Below are 19,252 nucleotides of genomic sequence, written 5' to 3' on the forward strand. Positions count from 1 at the left end.
GAATACAATTCACACACTTGTTTATTTATTTATTTATTTATTTATTTACTTTTAGATTCAAAACTTGATACCAGTAGGATCGCGCCGCAGAACTAGAGCACCACCTCCATTTACGCCTGACCCATTGGCGACGCTTCCTGCCAATTTGCGTCCTGTAGTAAGTAAACTTACTTTCTTTACTTTTCTACGAGCTAAGCCCAACTGAAGCTGTAGCTTATCCCACGTATTGGAAAAAGGCTTATGTTAACTCTGAGCACGTCTCATGAATTGGCTACTTAAAGAAAAGAAATTAATTAATATGTGTGGCACTTTGAGTGTTGAATATAACACGACATCACACTTCACAAGTGTGATCTTCTTTTCTTCTTTTCTAGGAGGGAAATAGTTATTTGTAACTTCTTAGAATGTAATTTGGAACCAACTGAGACTTTCTCCGGGAAAAGGGCCTATAGGCAAAATAATGATTTTGAGAAGAGCGCAAGTGAAAGTTTATATTACTTCCACTGAATAGATCTTTGAATTGAAACGTGAATTAAAGAAAAGTGCTGACATAGTTAACACTTGGAGAAAGTATGTAGCAAGTATGTTTTCGGGTACATATACTATTACAACAGATTAAAAAAAATAATTAATACCCTACTCAATAGGCCCTTTTTCCAAAGAACACAAGATATCGTGCACAGAAATCAAAATAAACTGAAAAGGTATAGTACAAGGCAAAATACAATGTGTTGAAATATGTTATGAATGGAAGGAAAATATATCTGATATCAGTGCGAGTCAATAGCTAGGCCCTTAAGGGCGCATATTGAAAATGATGGGCTTGAGAAAAACGCAATGAAAGGGTTTACTTCTCGTGTTTAATAGAACTTTGGAGCAAAACAAAACTTCCATATTTTCTCATATAGAGAACATTTTAATGAACTACTACAATGTCTTGTGGTACTACGTGAAGTGCCCTGTTTCCGTAGAACACAAAATAAATATGAAAAAATATTAATACTACGCAATACCTAATCTGCGGTGTGGTCAGAACTAAAAGAATATCTAGGTATAACGAAAGAAAAAAGTGCTGGCTACAAAACGCATTTATGTGGAGTTTGTCTAAATTTCCTGCATAGTAATTTCAAACCAGTTCCTATCTGTTGGTGACAGGAACACGGAAAGATCTTCAGCATCTGGTTTGAAAATATTTCCATCTATAGCTCTACATCTTTGCGACGTATACGGTTTCCCACTTTGACGTTTTCATTTCTGTATCTCGCGTTTGATACTCACTTTCTTTTTGGAATTCAGTTCACGTCTAATCACTTCTTCACCACTATCCACTACTAGCAGCACATAACTAGTATAGCAACGCAGACCAACTATGCTACCAACACGCTCAGGGTCCAAATGTTAGTGCTGTAATAGTGATACAAATACACGCGCAACTTCACTCAGTGTTGCCAGGACAAAACGAATTTTTCAGCACTTGTTAAGCAAACAATAATTGTTCATTTAAGCCGATGTCCGAAAAAAAAATGCCCTATCAGCCCATAGGCCGATTTTCCGGATAAATCCTCAATTGTTGACTGTAGGGCATGTAGACTTAATAATTTAGTTCTGCACCTCAATATAGAGGTTCAGAAATGATCAAGAATGATCATCCCAACGCCGGAATTATTTTCTGCAAATACTCTCAACGTTTAAATTGCTCTCGTTGAGCTAACCTAAGTATGAAAACTTGAGTCAAGTTAAAACCTCCTCGTTGCATGACCCTACTGTAAGTTTGGCCTTACATTGTTTACATTGAACTAAGCGGCATGAAGCTACAAGGTTTACATTCCGGAGAGAAGAAAGGCGTGGGCCATAAGTCATTTTGACGAAAATGCATTTGATGTAACGTAACTATGGAACTATTACAAGTTAGATCATAGTATTAAGTTTAAGTTAGGAAGTTAGGTTACTTAAATCAAGTATTCAAATGTCATAAAAATTTACATGATTCAAAGTGCATCTTTAAAGGACAGAAGAACATATTATATCACCAGTGTTGTTCGAAGATAATTTATTAAACTTAATATTAACACGCCCTTTTAAGGGCTCTTGAAGTTTTCTTTTTCATTATTGCAAAGAGAGAAAACGGTACAAATAGTTGAATTAGATCTTGCTGATTATGGCCTTGAAACATCCTTATGAAGTAATACCACTAAATTATCCTTTTGATAACTTTCTATTCATCGTAAATTTACTCAATTCCAAATGTACCACGGAATAAATCCTTTATAAAATCAGTTCTTACAATGTATTATTTACGAACCACATTTTATCACGAACTTCACCATAACGTATTGTTTACCTCATTTCCCAGTTAACTGAGAACTGAGTTATTGCTATTTTATTTATTTGTTGAAGTAATTTAGCCTCTCGTTTCAGCACCGAGGCTGTATGAGATCTATAGTTTGAATCGAAATCTGAACGACCGCAATACGTTAAAGTTTTTTTTTAAGTGCTTTTCCACCGGGAAGCAAAGTCAGACCAGTAGTATCAAAGGCTCACTTGATAGCAACTTTCTCAGCGGGGAGAGCGAATACTCCTAGCGTTAAGCGATTTATGGTCAATGCGTTGTTTATGTCAAATTTAACCTTCTCATATTAGTTTGTATCTTCAAATATAAATATTTAGATAGCTGGTTCTCTAGGATATGTTTCTTTAGTGGAGTATGGTGAGCAACTAATTAAAACAAACAGCAATTATTTATATCTACGTGGAAGAGCAGTACCACACTACATTCAACTAATACGTGAAGATGTATGTAATATTTTTAAGATAAATAACTTCTAATATATATATATATATATATATATATATATATATATATATATATATATATATATATATATATATATATATATATATATGTGTGTGTGTGTGTGTGTGTGTGGCATGTGTGCTATAATTGTTTTTTTATAAGTAGAGTGACTTTGCTTTAAATCTCTAACTTAAAACCAATCATCTTTTCCTTTAGGCTTACAATTAAATCTCATTTAGTATATTAGTATCATATTTCGGTTCCTTTTTATTTCAGGGACTATTATCGTATGTATGAATCTTGAAAAAATCGGATAAAAACACAATACTTCCATTAAAAGCTTGGAGTACAGAAGACCAAATAAGAGCAAGAGATAAACCAAGTATTGCGTATAACGTTTGCTCAACAACATTTATAATATTTAGTATAAATTTTATAATATTTAGTTTGATTTTTAAAATCGGATTCTGTTATTAATTTATTTTTATTTTTAGGGTGGCCTTCTACTTCCAGTAAGACCACCTCCAAAAGACGGATATTTGCAAGCTGTTACACCTATCGGTGTAGCGCCACCAGGGTATGGAAGGGTTAGTAAACTTATATTATCAATTATTGAAAGCAAACCTGATTTTCAATTGAGTTAAGCCAAATTAAAATTTATTTCAATTTTAGGGGAAAATTTCACCCCATGCTGGCTATTTTATGGACAGTAACTTGGTTCAATCCTAAGTACAGAGGTTGTTCAGCCTACGTTTGGCCGATTTCGTTCCTTCCCCTTCCCGGACAGAATGGACTCACCCGACCTGGCTCGTGGTGCCCTGCAGTGTTGTGCAGTGGTTTCCTGGGAACGGAGTTGTTTTTCCGCGCGGACGACAATAACGCAGAAAACAGGACCATTTTTGTGAGTGTTGTGTTAAATTTGTTTCCAAGTGTGTAGGTTTCCGCTCTGTGACCAAAATGCCGCCCAAACGAAGCCGGTTTTGGGAAGGCTATGTTGCGGCTCTTCATAACGCCCACTTTAGTGTTTCTGTCATCAGAAAACAGTGCCAGAAGAATGGTTGCAACATCAGTTTAAGTGGAATAAAAAATGTTATTAAAAAGTACAAGGGCATCGAAGCTCCACCATTTGGATCACCAACGAAGTTGCCTAGAAGCGGGAATGCACCAAGGCCACCAAGAAAATCCGCCAACACAAAGGTATGGCTAATCGTCTTGACGTGTCTTTAAGGACTGTGAGTCGGACGTTACACCATGAACTCAAGCTGGAAAAAGTCATGAAAGCTCGCGGCCATCTTCTCACGGATGCCCACCTAAAGGAACGAAAGTGTAACGTCCTGAAGCTGTACGAAAGGCATCTGGAACAAAGGTGGATGTACCTTTCCGACTGCGGCAAACCGAGAGCCATCATGTACCGAGAGAAAGGCGCCAAGAACTTCAGAATGTGGGTCCGTGTCTGTAAAGAATCCTTCCCAAAAGGCTTCATGGTCGTCACTGGCTACTGTTACCGAGGTAAACTGAAGGTTCGTAGGGTGGCGAAGAACTGCAAAATAAATTTGCAGTATTTTCAGGAGCAGATCATGCTGCCGATCTACAAGCATGAGATTCCAACAATGTACGGAAATGACGCCAATCTGGTGTGCATTCACATAGACAAGGCCTTATCACATATCTCACGATCGTCCCTCGCATTCTACAGGGAGATGGAGGAGGCAAGTGGTATACAGGTGATGCCTTTCAATGAGGTATTTGTTAAATATCCAGATGCAAGTCCTATGGACTACTGTGGATTTGGATTGCTGAAGCGGGCTTTGGGAAAACGGCGTGTGGCAACTGTGGAAGGACTTTGGAAAGCTGTGCAAAGGGAATGGGGCAAGATTCCCCTCCCAGTTCTTCAGACAAGCCTATTACAGTGGAAATTACGCTGCCGGGCTATTGTTAGGAACCAAGGGAAACACATCGAGCACTTACGGACCTGGCGCCATGGATTCTTCTAAATTTTTAGGTAAGTCGAAATTGGCCAAATGTAGACTGAACAACCTCTGTAATGAAAAATTTCAGGAAATTTTAATACACTCGCAAACAAGGAATAGGAAAACCAAAAATGAATCAAAAGATTGCGATCTTGGCCAATAATTAGATTTTTAATCAGGAGCCGCAAAAATTTTGGAGTAAATCGAGTTTTCGTATTTTCTACGGAATAAGCACATCATGAGTTAAGTGATAGTTTGGGTTCGGCTACACTATATGTAGTCCTCCACATATAAGTCCTACAAGAAAATTTTTGATTGAAATATATTGAATCTTTTCATCCAAAAAGCAGTTTATATTGTTTCTCATAATATACATTTCATATAATGAAGTTTGAAATTTAGTACTTTCTGATTCAAAATTAACAGCTAATATTGATACAATGAACCTATTCAATCATGAAATTGAAATAAGTATTAACTTTCACATCTTTAAAAATAAAGCCACTGACTAACTCATTGGTTTCCTCATTAGTGGATATCCGAATCTATAACGGCAGAACCTTAAAATATTGCACGAATGGTTTTTCTCTGCCTTTATTGCATGTAAGATAGATGTTTTTTTTTTCGATTCGATTCCTAAAGAGGAAAAGAGTGAGGGACTAGAGAGTTTTTCTGTCATTTTTCAGACTCCAGATCTCCGTATTTTTTAACCCTATACAACATTATGCAGAAGTCATATACGTGTTCAAATTTAAACTTGAAATTACCTTAGGAATATCCACGGCACCATGATCTATTGCCTTCAATATGATGCCCATATCCTAAAAATAGCATTTGTACCGAAAATTCCATTGTACCAGTGGCAGATCCAGGGAAAGGGGGCGGTTACTTCCATCTCAAGTAATCTGCTGCTGAAAGTCACCATTTGCTAATGGAGGGTTACGGAAAGTACGCACTACCACAAACAACCTGAAGAGATTGGCCTAGCGGACTTAAAGACAATGCTTTGGTATGAGTGACAAAGAGAGTTCTTGTCGGTTGAAATAGTTAGTAGATTATAAATTAGAGAGATTAATCAAAGAACATTCATCACAAACACTTAAAGAATTGTCTAAAACACTAAATGTTAATGCGTCAACTTTTCAGAACGTTTAAAAGCAATGGATATGATCCTGAAATTAGAAAAAACTGTGTACCACATGAATTGCCAGGAAGAGAATTTACGAAATATTTAATCATTTGTAAGTTGCTACTTTCAAAGAAACACGGAAGCTTCTACACAGAACTGTGATTCGCGATGAAAAAAGTGGTTTTACTACAATTCTAAGTGCAAAAAATTATGAGTGCACATTGGCAAACTAACACAATCGGCGAAACAGGATATTCATACAAAGACGATCATATTATACATTTGGAGAGATAAAGGCAATGTAGTCTATTATGAACCTATATCGGTGATACATCATGGCATTTCAGAACAACACATCAAATATTTAGAGGATATCAAAAAATAAGTAGACAGGTAGATTGCCTCAAATAAACCAGCAAGATTTTTTTTATTAAGATATCCATGTGTTAGCGAAAAAGGTGAGAAAATGATGTGGATTCCGAAGGGCAATACTGGTAATAAAACGTAATATATCACTTTTATTAGATAAAAATATTTTTTCTTTTTTTGGTAAGGGAACTAGTAGTAAGTGAGGAATATTTGTTTATATAATATCTAATTCTACACAAATGTTTTCTCAATTAGGAAGAAAGAATATATGGCCATGGTTTAAACAATGATGGTACGTGTGCTCTTGTATAAAAAATTTCCACTAGCAGTAATACCGAAAACTCTTCAATGAGACACACTAGGGAATACCGTACAATGTTCCGATTACTTTACGAACTTCAAAGTACTGTAGCATGCAACATTTCTACAGTTTTACTGTTTCATAATCATGATCATTGAAATGAAGGCACATATCTCTAGTCTTCATACAGTATACAGAAATTTCAAGAATTTTTATTCTTTATATATAATTCATCAATCTAAAAAATAAGTTTATGTTGTTTTATTTCGCAGAGACGATCAATTTTAAGAGGTGAAAATGTTGGTCATTCTATTCCTGGTCAGAAACCCACGCTTCCGTACCTTCTACCTCCACATGTAAACATATACGAGCTGGTATATATATATATATATATATATATATATATATATATATATATATATATATATATGTGTGTGTGTGTGTGTGTGTGTGTGTGGCAAATGCATTAACCGAAGATATACAATGGTATATCCCCAACACACATATATTTTCTTTGTTTTTCTATTATTCTCATGTTTTAAGACATTCAATTTTACCACTTAACAACATTTTAGAGAATCATTAATGTTCTCTTGTCTTTTTCAGTTGTGTATACACCTTTCCTTAAAACGTAGCTTCTCAGTTCTGTGTATGCACTGCATTTCTCAATGACATGCCTCAATCTCATTTTGTCTTTTATTTTTATTTTTTCGTTCTAATTTCTGCACATCCGTTGTTATGCCATCCATCAATTTTCGTTTCGGTTTACCTCTTCTTCTTCCTCCATACACTTTCTTCTCATGTACTATTCTCTTAGGCATCCTATCCAATTTCATCCTTTTGACATATTCCAACCACTTCACTTTTTCTACTTGCATATACTTCATTATGCCTTGTCCTTCTAATACCTAATTTTTTCCATTCTATTTCATATTTTCCAAATTTTGTCCTCTTGTATCGACTCAAATATGTTCCTGATGATTCCCATTTCAAATTTTATTAACTCTTTTTCATCTGCCTTAGACGTTATCCATATCTTGGGACTATATCTTACTGCAAGAGTGTAGTATACTTTAATTTCTAAGTTTTTTGCCAATAGGTTTTCTTCTGAAATAACACTGTGTTACTGAAGTAACCTTAATTGCCTTCCTGCATTACTTATTTAACCACTTCACTGATTGAATGTTCATTGTCTATTTTCATTTTCGCATACTTGAACCTAATAGCTCCTTTGATCTTAAGTTCTCCTATTAACCATTTTGAAGCTTTTTGTCAAATTTAAACGTGGTAATATATTTTCTTCCTAAACATGCTGCCTCTGTTTCTAATTTCACAATATAGATCTTTCTTTTAGACCTTCCACTGTTCTCGATATTATGGCTACGTCTTCCGTAAATGAAGACCTCCTGTGTTAACTTCCGTCATGTTTATACTACTTAACATATTTGGTTGAAAGACCTTCTCCGTGTTTAACTTGTGTATTAAAATTGAAAAATGATCTTAGTTTAGTATCCATCTTCGTGTATGCTTTTATTTCATGCAGTTTCATTTTAAAGAATCTAATCGGCATTCTGTGTAGAAGCTGTATATTATCAAATTTTAAATAGTATTTCTAAATTGAAGAATTGTGATAGTTACCTAACAGGCTAGTTTTGGGGATAACTGTTAGATATTAAAATGGGAATATCTATGGGTATTAGGGCATTTTGAGGAGCGCTAGTATTTTGTATACTAGAAGTTAAGCGAGCTAATGAAGAATATTTATCGTCCATCAAGTTTCCTTTGAAATGGAGGATTAAAATTATTATGATCTTATCCAGTGGCAGCTACAATTATTATTATATAGCTCAGCAGTTGGCGAATAATGTTTGTATAATATTATTGAATATGTGGGATCAGTGTATAATTTATTGTTACAAAGTTGTTATAAATATAATAAGAGAATATATGTTGGTAACATCGACATAACTACTGATTGCATTTGGTATCAGCTGTTTAACATAGCTAATCTTATAAGTATTATGTGGTTGACTGAAATTTGCACAAATTTAATTTAACGGAATTCTCTGGTACTACCAACACCAAAATTAAGAATATTATGACTACGGCTAGGATAGAAAAATAGTAAGACAACTTTAACTCCGATTCTACGATAATCTTACTTTTTTTTTTTTCAGAGACAAGCTTTTGGTGGACCTCCAGTGAAACCTTCAACTCGTATACCAAGAGTTGTAAGCATAAATATAATTTGAATTCTCTTGTTTTCTTTTGGAACTAACATAGCAACCTTAGACTGTTACTTGTAAATGTTTTCGCAATTACATTTTGAAGAAGAACAATTTGCAACTTGTAGTAAAATAGGGCATACATAATTAGTTTTGTCGATAAGAGAAATTGCACTAGAAAACTAGAGTTTACACTTTCTTTCTAAAGAATACTGTAGTAGTCATTGTGAACTCACGTGCTACCATTCTTCGTAATGACTGCCACTAGACATAACCCAAAAATCGTAAGCAATATATAAGTTTGAAATATATTATATAGAACTATCTTATAGACGATGCCACCTATGTAATTGTGTCACTTCTGTAACTGTATAAGCTCTTGACATGGAGCTGTAAGCTGGACGGTACAGAAAACATATCTCAATATTATCAAAGAGTAAATGGAACGTTAAAGATCAATCGAAGTCAATGATAGGTTTGCTTAGAAAAAAAGCGTAGCCAGTAACATAATTATGAGCTGTGTTAAGATAATTTCAGATCGTTGGAAGCATTGAATTGAAGTATGAGAAAAATGATCACGCGTACAACCCAAATGGAAAATGGTTATTTAGTTCTAAATATTCGGAGAAGCCTGATCACCTCACAACAGCTTCCAAGTATATGCTCTACAACAATATGTAACATGCAGACTTTTCTATTGTTAAAGAGTAACACAGCGGTTCCAGTAAGTTATCTAACAGGGTGAATGTAAGAACAATAAAATGGTATATCTTTTCAGTTGTTTTTTGCTTTAGTGATTCTAGACCGACTGTTCATTTGAAGCGTCCTTGGAAAATGTTACATTGTGGTCAATATTGTAAAGAGTAGTCAGAGTGGAGATTACGAAATTCTTATCTGGGACACCTATCATACGTCGCTGCATTATTTCAACAGAGAATTGTGACGAAATTGCTGTACATAGTGATTAAATCTATAAAAGTATTGAGATTTTTCCGTTGTGAATATTGTATATCTGGGTTCCAGTTGATGGTGTGTTATGTCAGACTTTACTGGGTACGCTTGACACCAAGAATATCAGGTAGTAACGGTCACCATTAGATTTCAACCCTATAAAGCAAGTTTGGGATGATCTTGGTCTGAAGGTAGCACACCTAACTTTGCTAACATGGATAATAAATATTTGATGAGTTCTTCTCCAGAAAGATAATTGTTATCGCAGGAAATACTAAATGATGTCCTTATTCTCAACTACTATGCAACATGTATCCAATTTTATCATACGCCATATTTAAGATTTTCGGAACAAATTGTAGCACATATGGTGTTTAATGTTAAGACCATATGGATTTAATGTATCCACTCTCCGTTTTCTGTGTTAATATATTGTTAATAGTAAATATTGTCCTCAGACAATATACCTCAAATGTTCGTATGTTAAGTTTACATTATTTGCAATCTTTTCTACAGCTTTGGCTATTTTTATCAAATAATTTCTTAACTTATGGTCGTGAAGGTAGATTGGTATAGAATTTGTTATAGTTGAATCAGAATGTAGAAAAAGGAAAATAATCGAAAAATAAAGGCGAACATTCCATGATACCAGTTGTTGTATAATAAAATATTTAATCTCATTTTGGTATTCTGAAAAATTCAAGGTGTTACCATGTGGTACAAAAATGTCATACAAATATTTTTCTATAAGCGGTATTTCCGGTAAGAGATTTTGCTTTTCGATTTCCAAAGGTATGCTGCTGTGGAATGTTATCCTTTTTCCAGTGGGTGATTTAATTTCTCGTACGTTTATAATAAGTGTATGGTACCTTTAGATACTAGATTCATAGGGTAATTACATGGTAGTTATATATTTATACTATTTTGTTGTTACTCATTTAGAATAGTGTAGGTGAAGTGAAACCGGAGAATGGAACTAAACTCAAATTAGATCGGAGAATAAATGCTTTTTTATTAAACATATTAGAGTATTCTCATAAATCAATGTGACCCGATTCGTCGATACAAGATGTAACATGTTTCATAAACACTAACATCAGTTGTTGTCTCTTGTCTAGCACGTGTGAAAGTTTATCTTGAACATGAAAGAAACACATTCAAGCGTTCTTGAGAGAGAGTGCGTTTAATTGAAGCATTTTTCTACGACAATAGGCAGTCGAGTTTTATATAAAGAAGTTGATAATGCTAAGAGATTACGTTTATTTTATTCTCCTTTCAGAATCCACCAGGAAAGATATCGCCCCAAACACAATTCTATTTTGGACATAGGTTCCATATTTTAATATATCATTCAATGCTAACAAATACTTGATAAACATTCTTTGAGAAAGCAATTGTGCACGCTTTGGTATGGAAAAATTGCTAACAGTAGTTTGAATAGTAACTATTATTGAAAATAAAATATCATTTATAGTTTCTCGTCCTACAATTGTGCTCTTTGGGTTGAAGGGGTAGCAGATAAATTACTGTATCGAAAACATTCACGATTATGAAAGAATTTGCGAAGTCATAATATGAAAGGAAAGAAAAGAGATTCACGGTAGCCCACAAACACCATTTATTCACAAAAACTCACATGGTCTTTGATGAACCAGGAAACTCTAATAATAGAAAGTAGAACAACCTAACTGTTAAGCATTTGATTTTCGATTTTTCACTTTTCATAATATTCAGTTTTAAGCAGGTGTTCAGAAACTTATGTACAGATATCGTGCAGTAGTGGCCAATCTGGTAGCCTTTGATGATCTTGGTGCTAGTGAGGACCATGGAAGCATTACACCTTAAGCTGTAGGTCTGTGTCTCATATAGCCTCCTCTCTGAAAAGCTATGCTAAAGTTCAACCAACAATCAAACGAATAATCCCGACACAAGATATGATACAAATATAAATTGAACTTAGAAACGCAACCCTTGTTTCTATACTTTAAAGAGCTCATACATTGCATGTATACTATGCAATTTACCTGTCTAATATGACAGGGTTATGAAACATTTGAAATGTGAATTATCGAAACTAAGAAATACGAATTTTATGCTGACTTTGTAACTTTGGTAGAAAAAGATTGGCACCAATGTCATTGTATCATTCTATAAAATATCAAATGTCAATCAATAAGAATGTACCTGACAAAGCGAGAGTCAATATACGAGGGTCATTGGAGAAGTCATGGCAACTGTTTTTTCCTCGAAAATCGTAACGAATAAAAGAATTCTGAAATATGCAAATGGAAGGTTCACATATAAACAATACATGTAGAGCGATAAATGGACACACACACCATCATAAAGACATGGCACGAGAAAGAAGACGAAAATTTTTTTGTCGTTTGAAACGTGTTTTACTGTCAATTGAAACAGTACACAACAGTACAGGGCAGAACACGTACCTATGACATCTTGGAGTCCCTGCCATCTTGTGAATTCTTGGTGAGAGTCCTATTGCCATGGAATACACGTAGTTTGTAATGTACTATTGTATACAGTTAGAATTGACAGAAACACTTTTGGAATGACTAAACCTTACGTCTTTTTTCCTCGTGCTTTATCTTTATGGTGGTGTGTGTGTTCATCCATCTCCAACATGTTATGTTTATACAGGGTCTAACCATCCATTTTCATATTTAGGAATTTTTAATTTCCATCTGTTTTCGAGAAACAAAATAGTTGCCATGACTTTTGCAATGGCCCTCGTACTATCCAAGAACAAATGAAGGTTGCAATGCACTTTTTGAAACATAGTATAATTTTCTTCTGTGTAGGCATTAGTACGTAGATATTCTAAATGTTCTTTTCAGAAAATGTTTGGGAGAAACGAAATTTAATTTCGCATTTCTTGACTAACAGTAAGCGACGCTATAGTAAAACCCGTATTCTAATTGTTGAATTGGCTCGAAAGTAATTGCCAAAATTAGAGGCACGGTGCATAATCTATTGCTATTGTCAACTGCATAATTTTCCTTTCCTGTCAGTGTAAATGTTCTTTAAAGAGTTTTCTTTTATGTTGGTTTCTGAAAATTATAAAAATTAAAAGACATATTATTAGTATTCTAACATGATACATACATAGAAAAACTCTTCCGGGTTCATTAAAATCTAGTCAAATTGAGAAGAATTAAGTTACAGAAGTACCCAACAGCAACATATAATAACTTTTCCTTTGTTTCAGATTAAAAGTTTGGAGTACAGAAGACCAAATAAGAGCAAGAGATAAACCAAGTTTTGCCATTAAAGTTTCCTCAACAACATTTCATTTTATAATATTTAGTTTAATTTTTTAAATCGGATTCTGTTATTAATTTATTTTTATTTTTAGGGCGGTCTTCTACTTCCAGTAAGACCACTTCCAAAAGACGGATATTTGCAAGCTGTTACACCTATCGGTGTAGCGCCACCAGGGTATAGAAGGGTTAGTAAACTTATATTATCAATTATTGAAAGCAAACCTGATTTTCAATCGAGTTAAGCCAAATTGAAACTTATTTCAATTTTAGGGGAAAATTTCACCCCCATGCTGGATTTTTTATGGACAGTAACTTTGTTCAATCCTAAGTACAGAGGTTGTTCAGCCTACGTTTGGCCGATTTCGTTCCTTCCTCCTCCCGGGCAGAATGATATCACCCGATTCGATTTCGTTCCCCCTCATAACAATGTCCTGCAGTGTTGTGCAGTGGTTTTCTGGGAACGGAGTTATTTTTCCGCGCGGACGACAATAACGCAGAAAACAGGACCATTGTTATGAGTGTCGTGTTAAATTTGTTTCCAAGTGTGTGGGTTTCCGCTCTGTGACCAAAATGCCACCCAAACTAAGCCGGTTTTGGGAAGGCTATGTTGCGGCTCTTCATAACGCCCACCTTAGTGTTTCTGTCATTAGAAAACAGTGCAAGAAGAATGGTTGCAACATGAATTTAAGTGGAATAAAAATGTTATTAAAAAGTAAAAGGGCAACGAAGCTCCACCATTTGGATCACCAGCGAAGTTGCCTAGGAAGCGGGAATGCACCAAGGCTGAAAAGAAAAAAATCCATAGCATGCCGCAAAGAGCGCAGCTACTATGTAATGGAGTAAGGTTGGAAAGCTAGTCGTGAGTGCGAACCCTTCATCCCTTGAGGGGATAAACATAAAACTATCAGCTTATGTATATCTCTGTACGGAGGTAAATTTAACTAGTTATTTTAGAACATACAAGGTTCAACCAAAATGAGTAAACTTTTATATCGGTCTTCCGAAGAGAAATTAAAACAAAATAAATGACCGTGTTTATTATAAATAGAATTCCCAGTCACGACCCTCTTTTCAGTTTTATTCAAAATAGAAAAAAAGATAAGGAAAGGAAGAGGAAAATGGGATAGAAGGAGAGGAAAAGAGGAAAAGTAAGAAGGTAAGAAAAGAGGAAAACTGTTACGGGATATTCTTGAGAAATACGGTAAAGAAAACTGAATGTTTAGCGAATTGAGATTGTTTCCAGGTGCTATCGGGTAAGGATTTGGTACTAAGGTGATCAAAGATAGGCACATGTTAACTCACACAACTCAGATCCAGATTCAGTTAACCACAACTACTGGGTTATCCCAATTTAGCTCCGAAATAGACGAGAAAGTTTAACTTGAAAGTTTATTCATTATTTCCAAAAGTTCTTAAGTAGTGTTCAGTACTTAGCGTATAAATCATGAAGTCTATCGCACTTTTAATTTGGCTGAAGAGAAAAGAGAAAGAAAATAATAATAATAATAATAATAATAATAATAATAATAATAATAATAATAATAATAATAATAATAATAATAATAATAATAATAATAATATAGTAACACCTATTCTTTGAAGATTATGGATTTCGAAATTCCCCCAGAATGATCGTTGGTTCCGGCTGTCTATGATCTTTTTGCTTCTCCGATAGATCCGACTTAGGTTAAGTTAGTATTCACTTTTAGGGAATTGTTAGTCACTGTTTATCACAGACGATGTAACATATATTATGAGAATTAGTACAATAAAATTCATATCAGCATTACGACTTAAAACTAGATCTACTACTCAGTCACACACACACTCACACGGGACAATGTATATATTAGGTTTCGTCTGGCTAAAGCAAACTAATTTAACTACATCTTATGAACATTTATTACATCCATTAATAAAAATTTAATTTGATAGAACAAAGGAAATTATAGATACATGAATTGTTAAAAAAAATGTTCATAGATGTGCACGGAAATACGTTATTTCTCAATAATATCAAATAACACATTTCTCTTCATAGATACATTAAGAATTTGATTACATTACCAACGAGAAGAAGAAAGAGAAAAAAAATCAAGATTCAGTTCAAATAACTACATATCAAAGAGAAGAAAGAAAAAAGAAAAAACAAATATGAATTTGTAGTTTCATTAAAAAACTTCAGTGGTACTTTACTTGAGTATTTGTCTCAAAATTAAAAAAAAAACTTCGTCGTTTCTGAGTCCTTTCTCTCAAGTCGATGAAAAACTTATTTATCAACACTTCATACGCACTATTTTTAGTGTCCATAAGTGTACTTATTCATTCGTCTTAACAACAAATCATAAGTTGTTACTTGGAATATATATATATATATATATATATATATATATATATATATATATATATATATATATATATATATATATATATATATATATATATATTCATTGCATCACTTAATGCACCTTGTATTAAACTTTCCAAATCACTTCAGCTTTAAAATCAGAAGTTTCATCCCCAAACGTTGGGAGCATATCTTCCATTATATCCTATTTTGACGAAAACTAGGTCTTTGGACCTATCCTAGATCAGTTATTTCAATTACGAACGCATCAAGCAAATTTAGTCCAAATTAGGAGCACCAATTTTTTTTTACACTTAGACCACCACACGAAACAATCCTCTACCCAAGACTTTTATCACGCACACCATCTTACATTTACTTCGCAGTTAAAAAAAATATATATATATAAATACGTTCACTTAAAGTTAGGTTATCAACAACTATGTGATTTAGATTTGTTAATGTTACGACAACAACAATGAGATTTATACCACGGGAAGGAAAATTTAATATTGCAATTTCAGAAAGAGAAGTAGCATCATCAGTGGCGTAGCACACTTTTGCGCCCCCCCCCGCAAAGTATAGAGAAGGGGCCCTACTTGTAAAGCCGATACAAGTAAGGTGGAAGTTCTACTTCTTTAAAACTTTATTCATCGCAAGACTTCGGGGCCCCTATACCTTTGGGCCCCCCCGCACTGCGGGGGTTGCGGGGGCAGCTGCTACGCCACTGAGCATCATGAAGGCTTACTTCTGTTAAAATTCAACGTGTTCTTTATTTGTTTGGATATTTCGGTTCCTAAATGGACTAGAAAGTTGTAGTTTTTGAAAAAGGACAATCTCATGTCAGTTCACATGAATGTCTATTGATTTGGACTGTAAACTATGCCTACTGGATATAATTTGGAAAAAATGGTCAAAATTACACAAACTAAATCACTATTTCGCATGGTGACGTAATGTAAACAAGTGACTAATACGGAAAATGAACGCAACGGCGCTGATGTCAACTCAGTTTACCCGTGTACTGAAATATAACTCTTACACTATGGTTGACAAGACTGTACTATGAATTTCAGTTAATTTTATGTACTAAAAAGGGTGATAATAAATTCACGAACAAAGAATACACTGTCCACACATCAACAAATCACGCATTCACGCAAAATCACTCATTATCTAGATACTACTTAACACCACAAATATACTAAAATACTAGAACTAAACAAGCATCAGTAAGATAACATGCACATCACTCAAAGTGTTAAAACTTCACATATTTTTTCCGGCTCGGTAACACTATGAGGGGAGAAAGGAAGGGGAAACGGGTCCAACTGACCCTGGCGAAAAATACTCAACACATATTTATGAACGTTCGATGCCCGGGGGCACGTTAATGCCTATTATTATTAAGGGGCCTTCCCCCTGAAGGGGAGAAAGACCCTAGCTAAAATGTATTTACCCCATATTTGCTGGAAAATATTTCAGTTCGGGAGAAAATAGGTGCATTTTGATAGCTACCTTAACTACCATAAAACTGGATACTGCCATGTAATCACTTACTACCTACACACAAATCTATATACGTACAGCTCCTAACAACCCTAACATTTACAGGAAAATTTGGAAGGGTGAGCAGGATAATCTAAATGTTTAAATCACTGAATCTGTACTTGGAATATCACCCATTATCATGCATCCTGTTCATCACTGTTTATATGCACCAACATGGAGTCGCTGGATGGACCTCCCTATTTTAACTAATTTTAGTCTATTTCTTCGGCAAAATTCACGATTTGAGGCTTCTTTTGGCTCCAAAGAAATTTAGTAACTGAATTATATTTATGTTACCTGGTCCCTGGTGCTAACTACTGCAGAAAATCCGAATATTTTAGGAGCACACAAACTGTTGTGGTGTAATCTTCGTCTTGGTTTCTAGAACAAAAACTGATTGCGCCCAGGCAAACAACGAAGGTAGCCTCCTCCAATTGGATCAAAGCATTTCAACCGCGGAATTCCAAAAACAAATAAAAAGCAGTAAAATCTAGATATAACCGGATCTGTAGGTGGATATGGACTCTAGAGAGGGGGTGAGGTGGGTTTGAAATATCTTACCAAATTTTACATTGGTCTGAAATTCCGAAAATTGATATCCAATGGTGGAACTATGTTTAGTATGACGTCAGAGCGGCAAACCTTGTAACTATTCAACTTAAATATGCGAAAATGGAATTTATAATTAATTGAAATATAAATAAAGATGTTATTCCCTGAATATATAATTCCTAATGGGATATTTCAACTCATTACGTTAATTGTGAGTACAAAAGAATAACTACACAATGTAATTAGATTGGAAATATAAATTTAAAAAAAAAATCGCTAGGTACAGTGCCAGGAAAAAATATTCCTATTACACCAGCTGTAATGGTACAGTACAAGGCCACCAAGAAAATCTGCCAACATAAAGGTATGGCTAATCGTTTTGACGTGTCTTTGGGAACTGTGAGCCGGACGTTACACCATCAACTCAAGCTGGAAGAAGTCATGAAAGCTCGCGGCCATCTTCTCACGGATGTCCACCTAAAGGAACGAAAGTGTAACGCCCAGAAGCTGTACGAACGGAATTTGGAAGAAAGGTGGATGTACGTCGTAACGCTCGATAAAGCATGGATTTACCTTTCCGACTGTGGTAAAACAGAGAGGCATCACGTACCGAGAGAAAGGCGCCAAGAACTTCAGAATGTGGGCCCGTGTCTGTAAAGAATCCTTCCCAAAAGGCTTCATGGTCGTTACTAGCTACTGTTGCCGAGGTAAACTGAAGATTCGTAGGGTGGCGAAGAACTGCAAAACAGCAAATATTCCCCAGTGTAGCCTACAATTGGAATCAAGTGCGGTGCGGTATGAAGATTTGAGTCTTCTTCGTACATGGAAACCTCACCAAGGTCAATAAGAATAAGAAATAGGAAACTGGGCCGTTGTATTGGGAATTGCGCTGTACAACTTTATGCTACTATGCGAGTATAATCAGGACACAGTCAGAATATTGTACTCTTTGGAGCAACATGAGTTTATAATTAAAAGGTTTTGGTAACGGAACCTGTTCTTGCTTTGCGAAAGTCATTTAGAAACAAATTTGCCTCATTTTCTGCCCCAAACAGTAACGTAATATACCAATGGTCGCTAGTGAATAAATTGGAAGAAACAGGATTGCTTCTGAGTGAGACAGGAAGCATCGGAATGTAGGCAGCACTTGTGAAAAATGTCATTTATCGAATCCTTAGGTCGCCGAAGAAATCTCTCCGTTGTTTGTTGCATGAAACCGGCTGTAGATATTCAGCATGGATTTTTGGGTATTTACCGCTAGCACTTAATTTGAATTCTGCAATTTCGCTTCAACAATCCAAAACCTCATCCCGATTGTAAAGTACACTGACGTATATTTGCTGTTTTTCTTGAGGCGGTGCCGATATTATCCCGGATGAATTTAAACCAGTAAACATAGTTCCATAAATTTGCCATCCTTACTTGATCATTTGCCACAAATCTATAAAAATCGAACCTCAGTTAGAAATTCTAAACCCAAATGAAATCCGTGAGTTTTTAAAGAACCACTGTGTATAAATACAGTACACATAGACAGACCTACGTGTAAGATCTTCACTGTAAATTCAATAATTGTTTGAATTCTGACAAAATGAGAATTCAGTGATCACAAGGTAGCTTCCCCAGACTATATTCCCTCCTTCACAAAGCAAAACAGTACATGTCATAATAACAATAACTGTAATTGTTTACAGGAGCTCTTTTTCGTAACCAAAAATTCTAACAACAGTCTCTGTTATGTTAGACAATGTTACTTGCGAGATAACTCTTATCCCTGCCTGC

The 19,252-nt window shown here is 34.9% G+C and overlaps 1 protein-coding gene across 8 annotated transcripts in view; it reads left to right on the top strand.

Moving 5' to 3' along the window:
* The window catches only part of LOC145680331 (uncharacterized), a 153,780-nt gene that overhangs the window by 37,197 nt on the left and 97,331 nt on the right, over positions 1-19,252 (top strand). For all 8 annotated transcript variants that reach the window (XM_081750711.1, XM_081750712.1, XM_081750713.1 and 5 more), the window contains exons 4-7: positions 56-157; positions 3,289-3,381; positions 8,741-8,794; positions 13,113-13,205. In XM_081750711.1, the coding sequence (XP_081606837.1) occupies positions 56-157; positions 3,289-3,381; positions 8,741-8,794; positions 13,113-13,205 (342 nt within the window). The remainder of the gene's footprint in view (positions 1-55; positions 158-3,288; positions 3,382-8,740; positions 8,795-13,112; positions 13,206-19,252) is intronic.

This window comes from Thermobia domestica, chromosome 3, assembly GCF_964235325.1.
Source record: "Thermobia domestica chromosome 3, izTheDome1.hap1.1, whole genome shotgun sequence".
Classification (NCBI taxonomy): Eukaryota; Metazoa; Arthropoda; class Insecta; order Zygentoma; family Lepismatidae; genus Thermobia; species Thermobia domestica.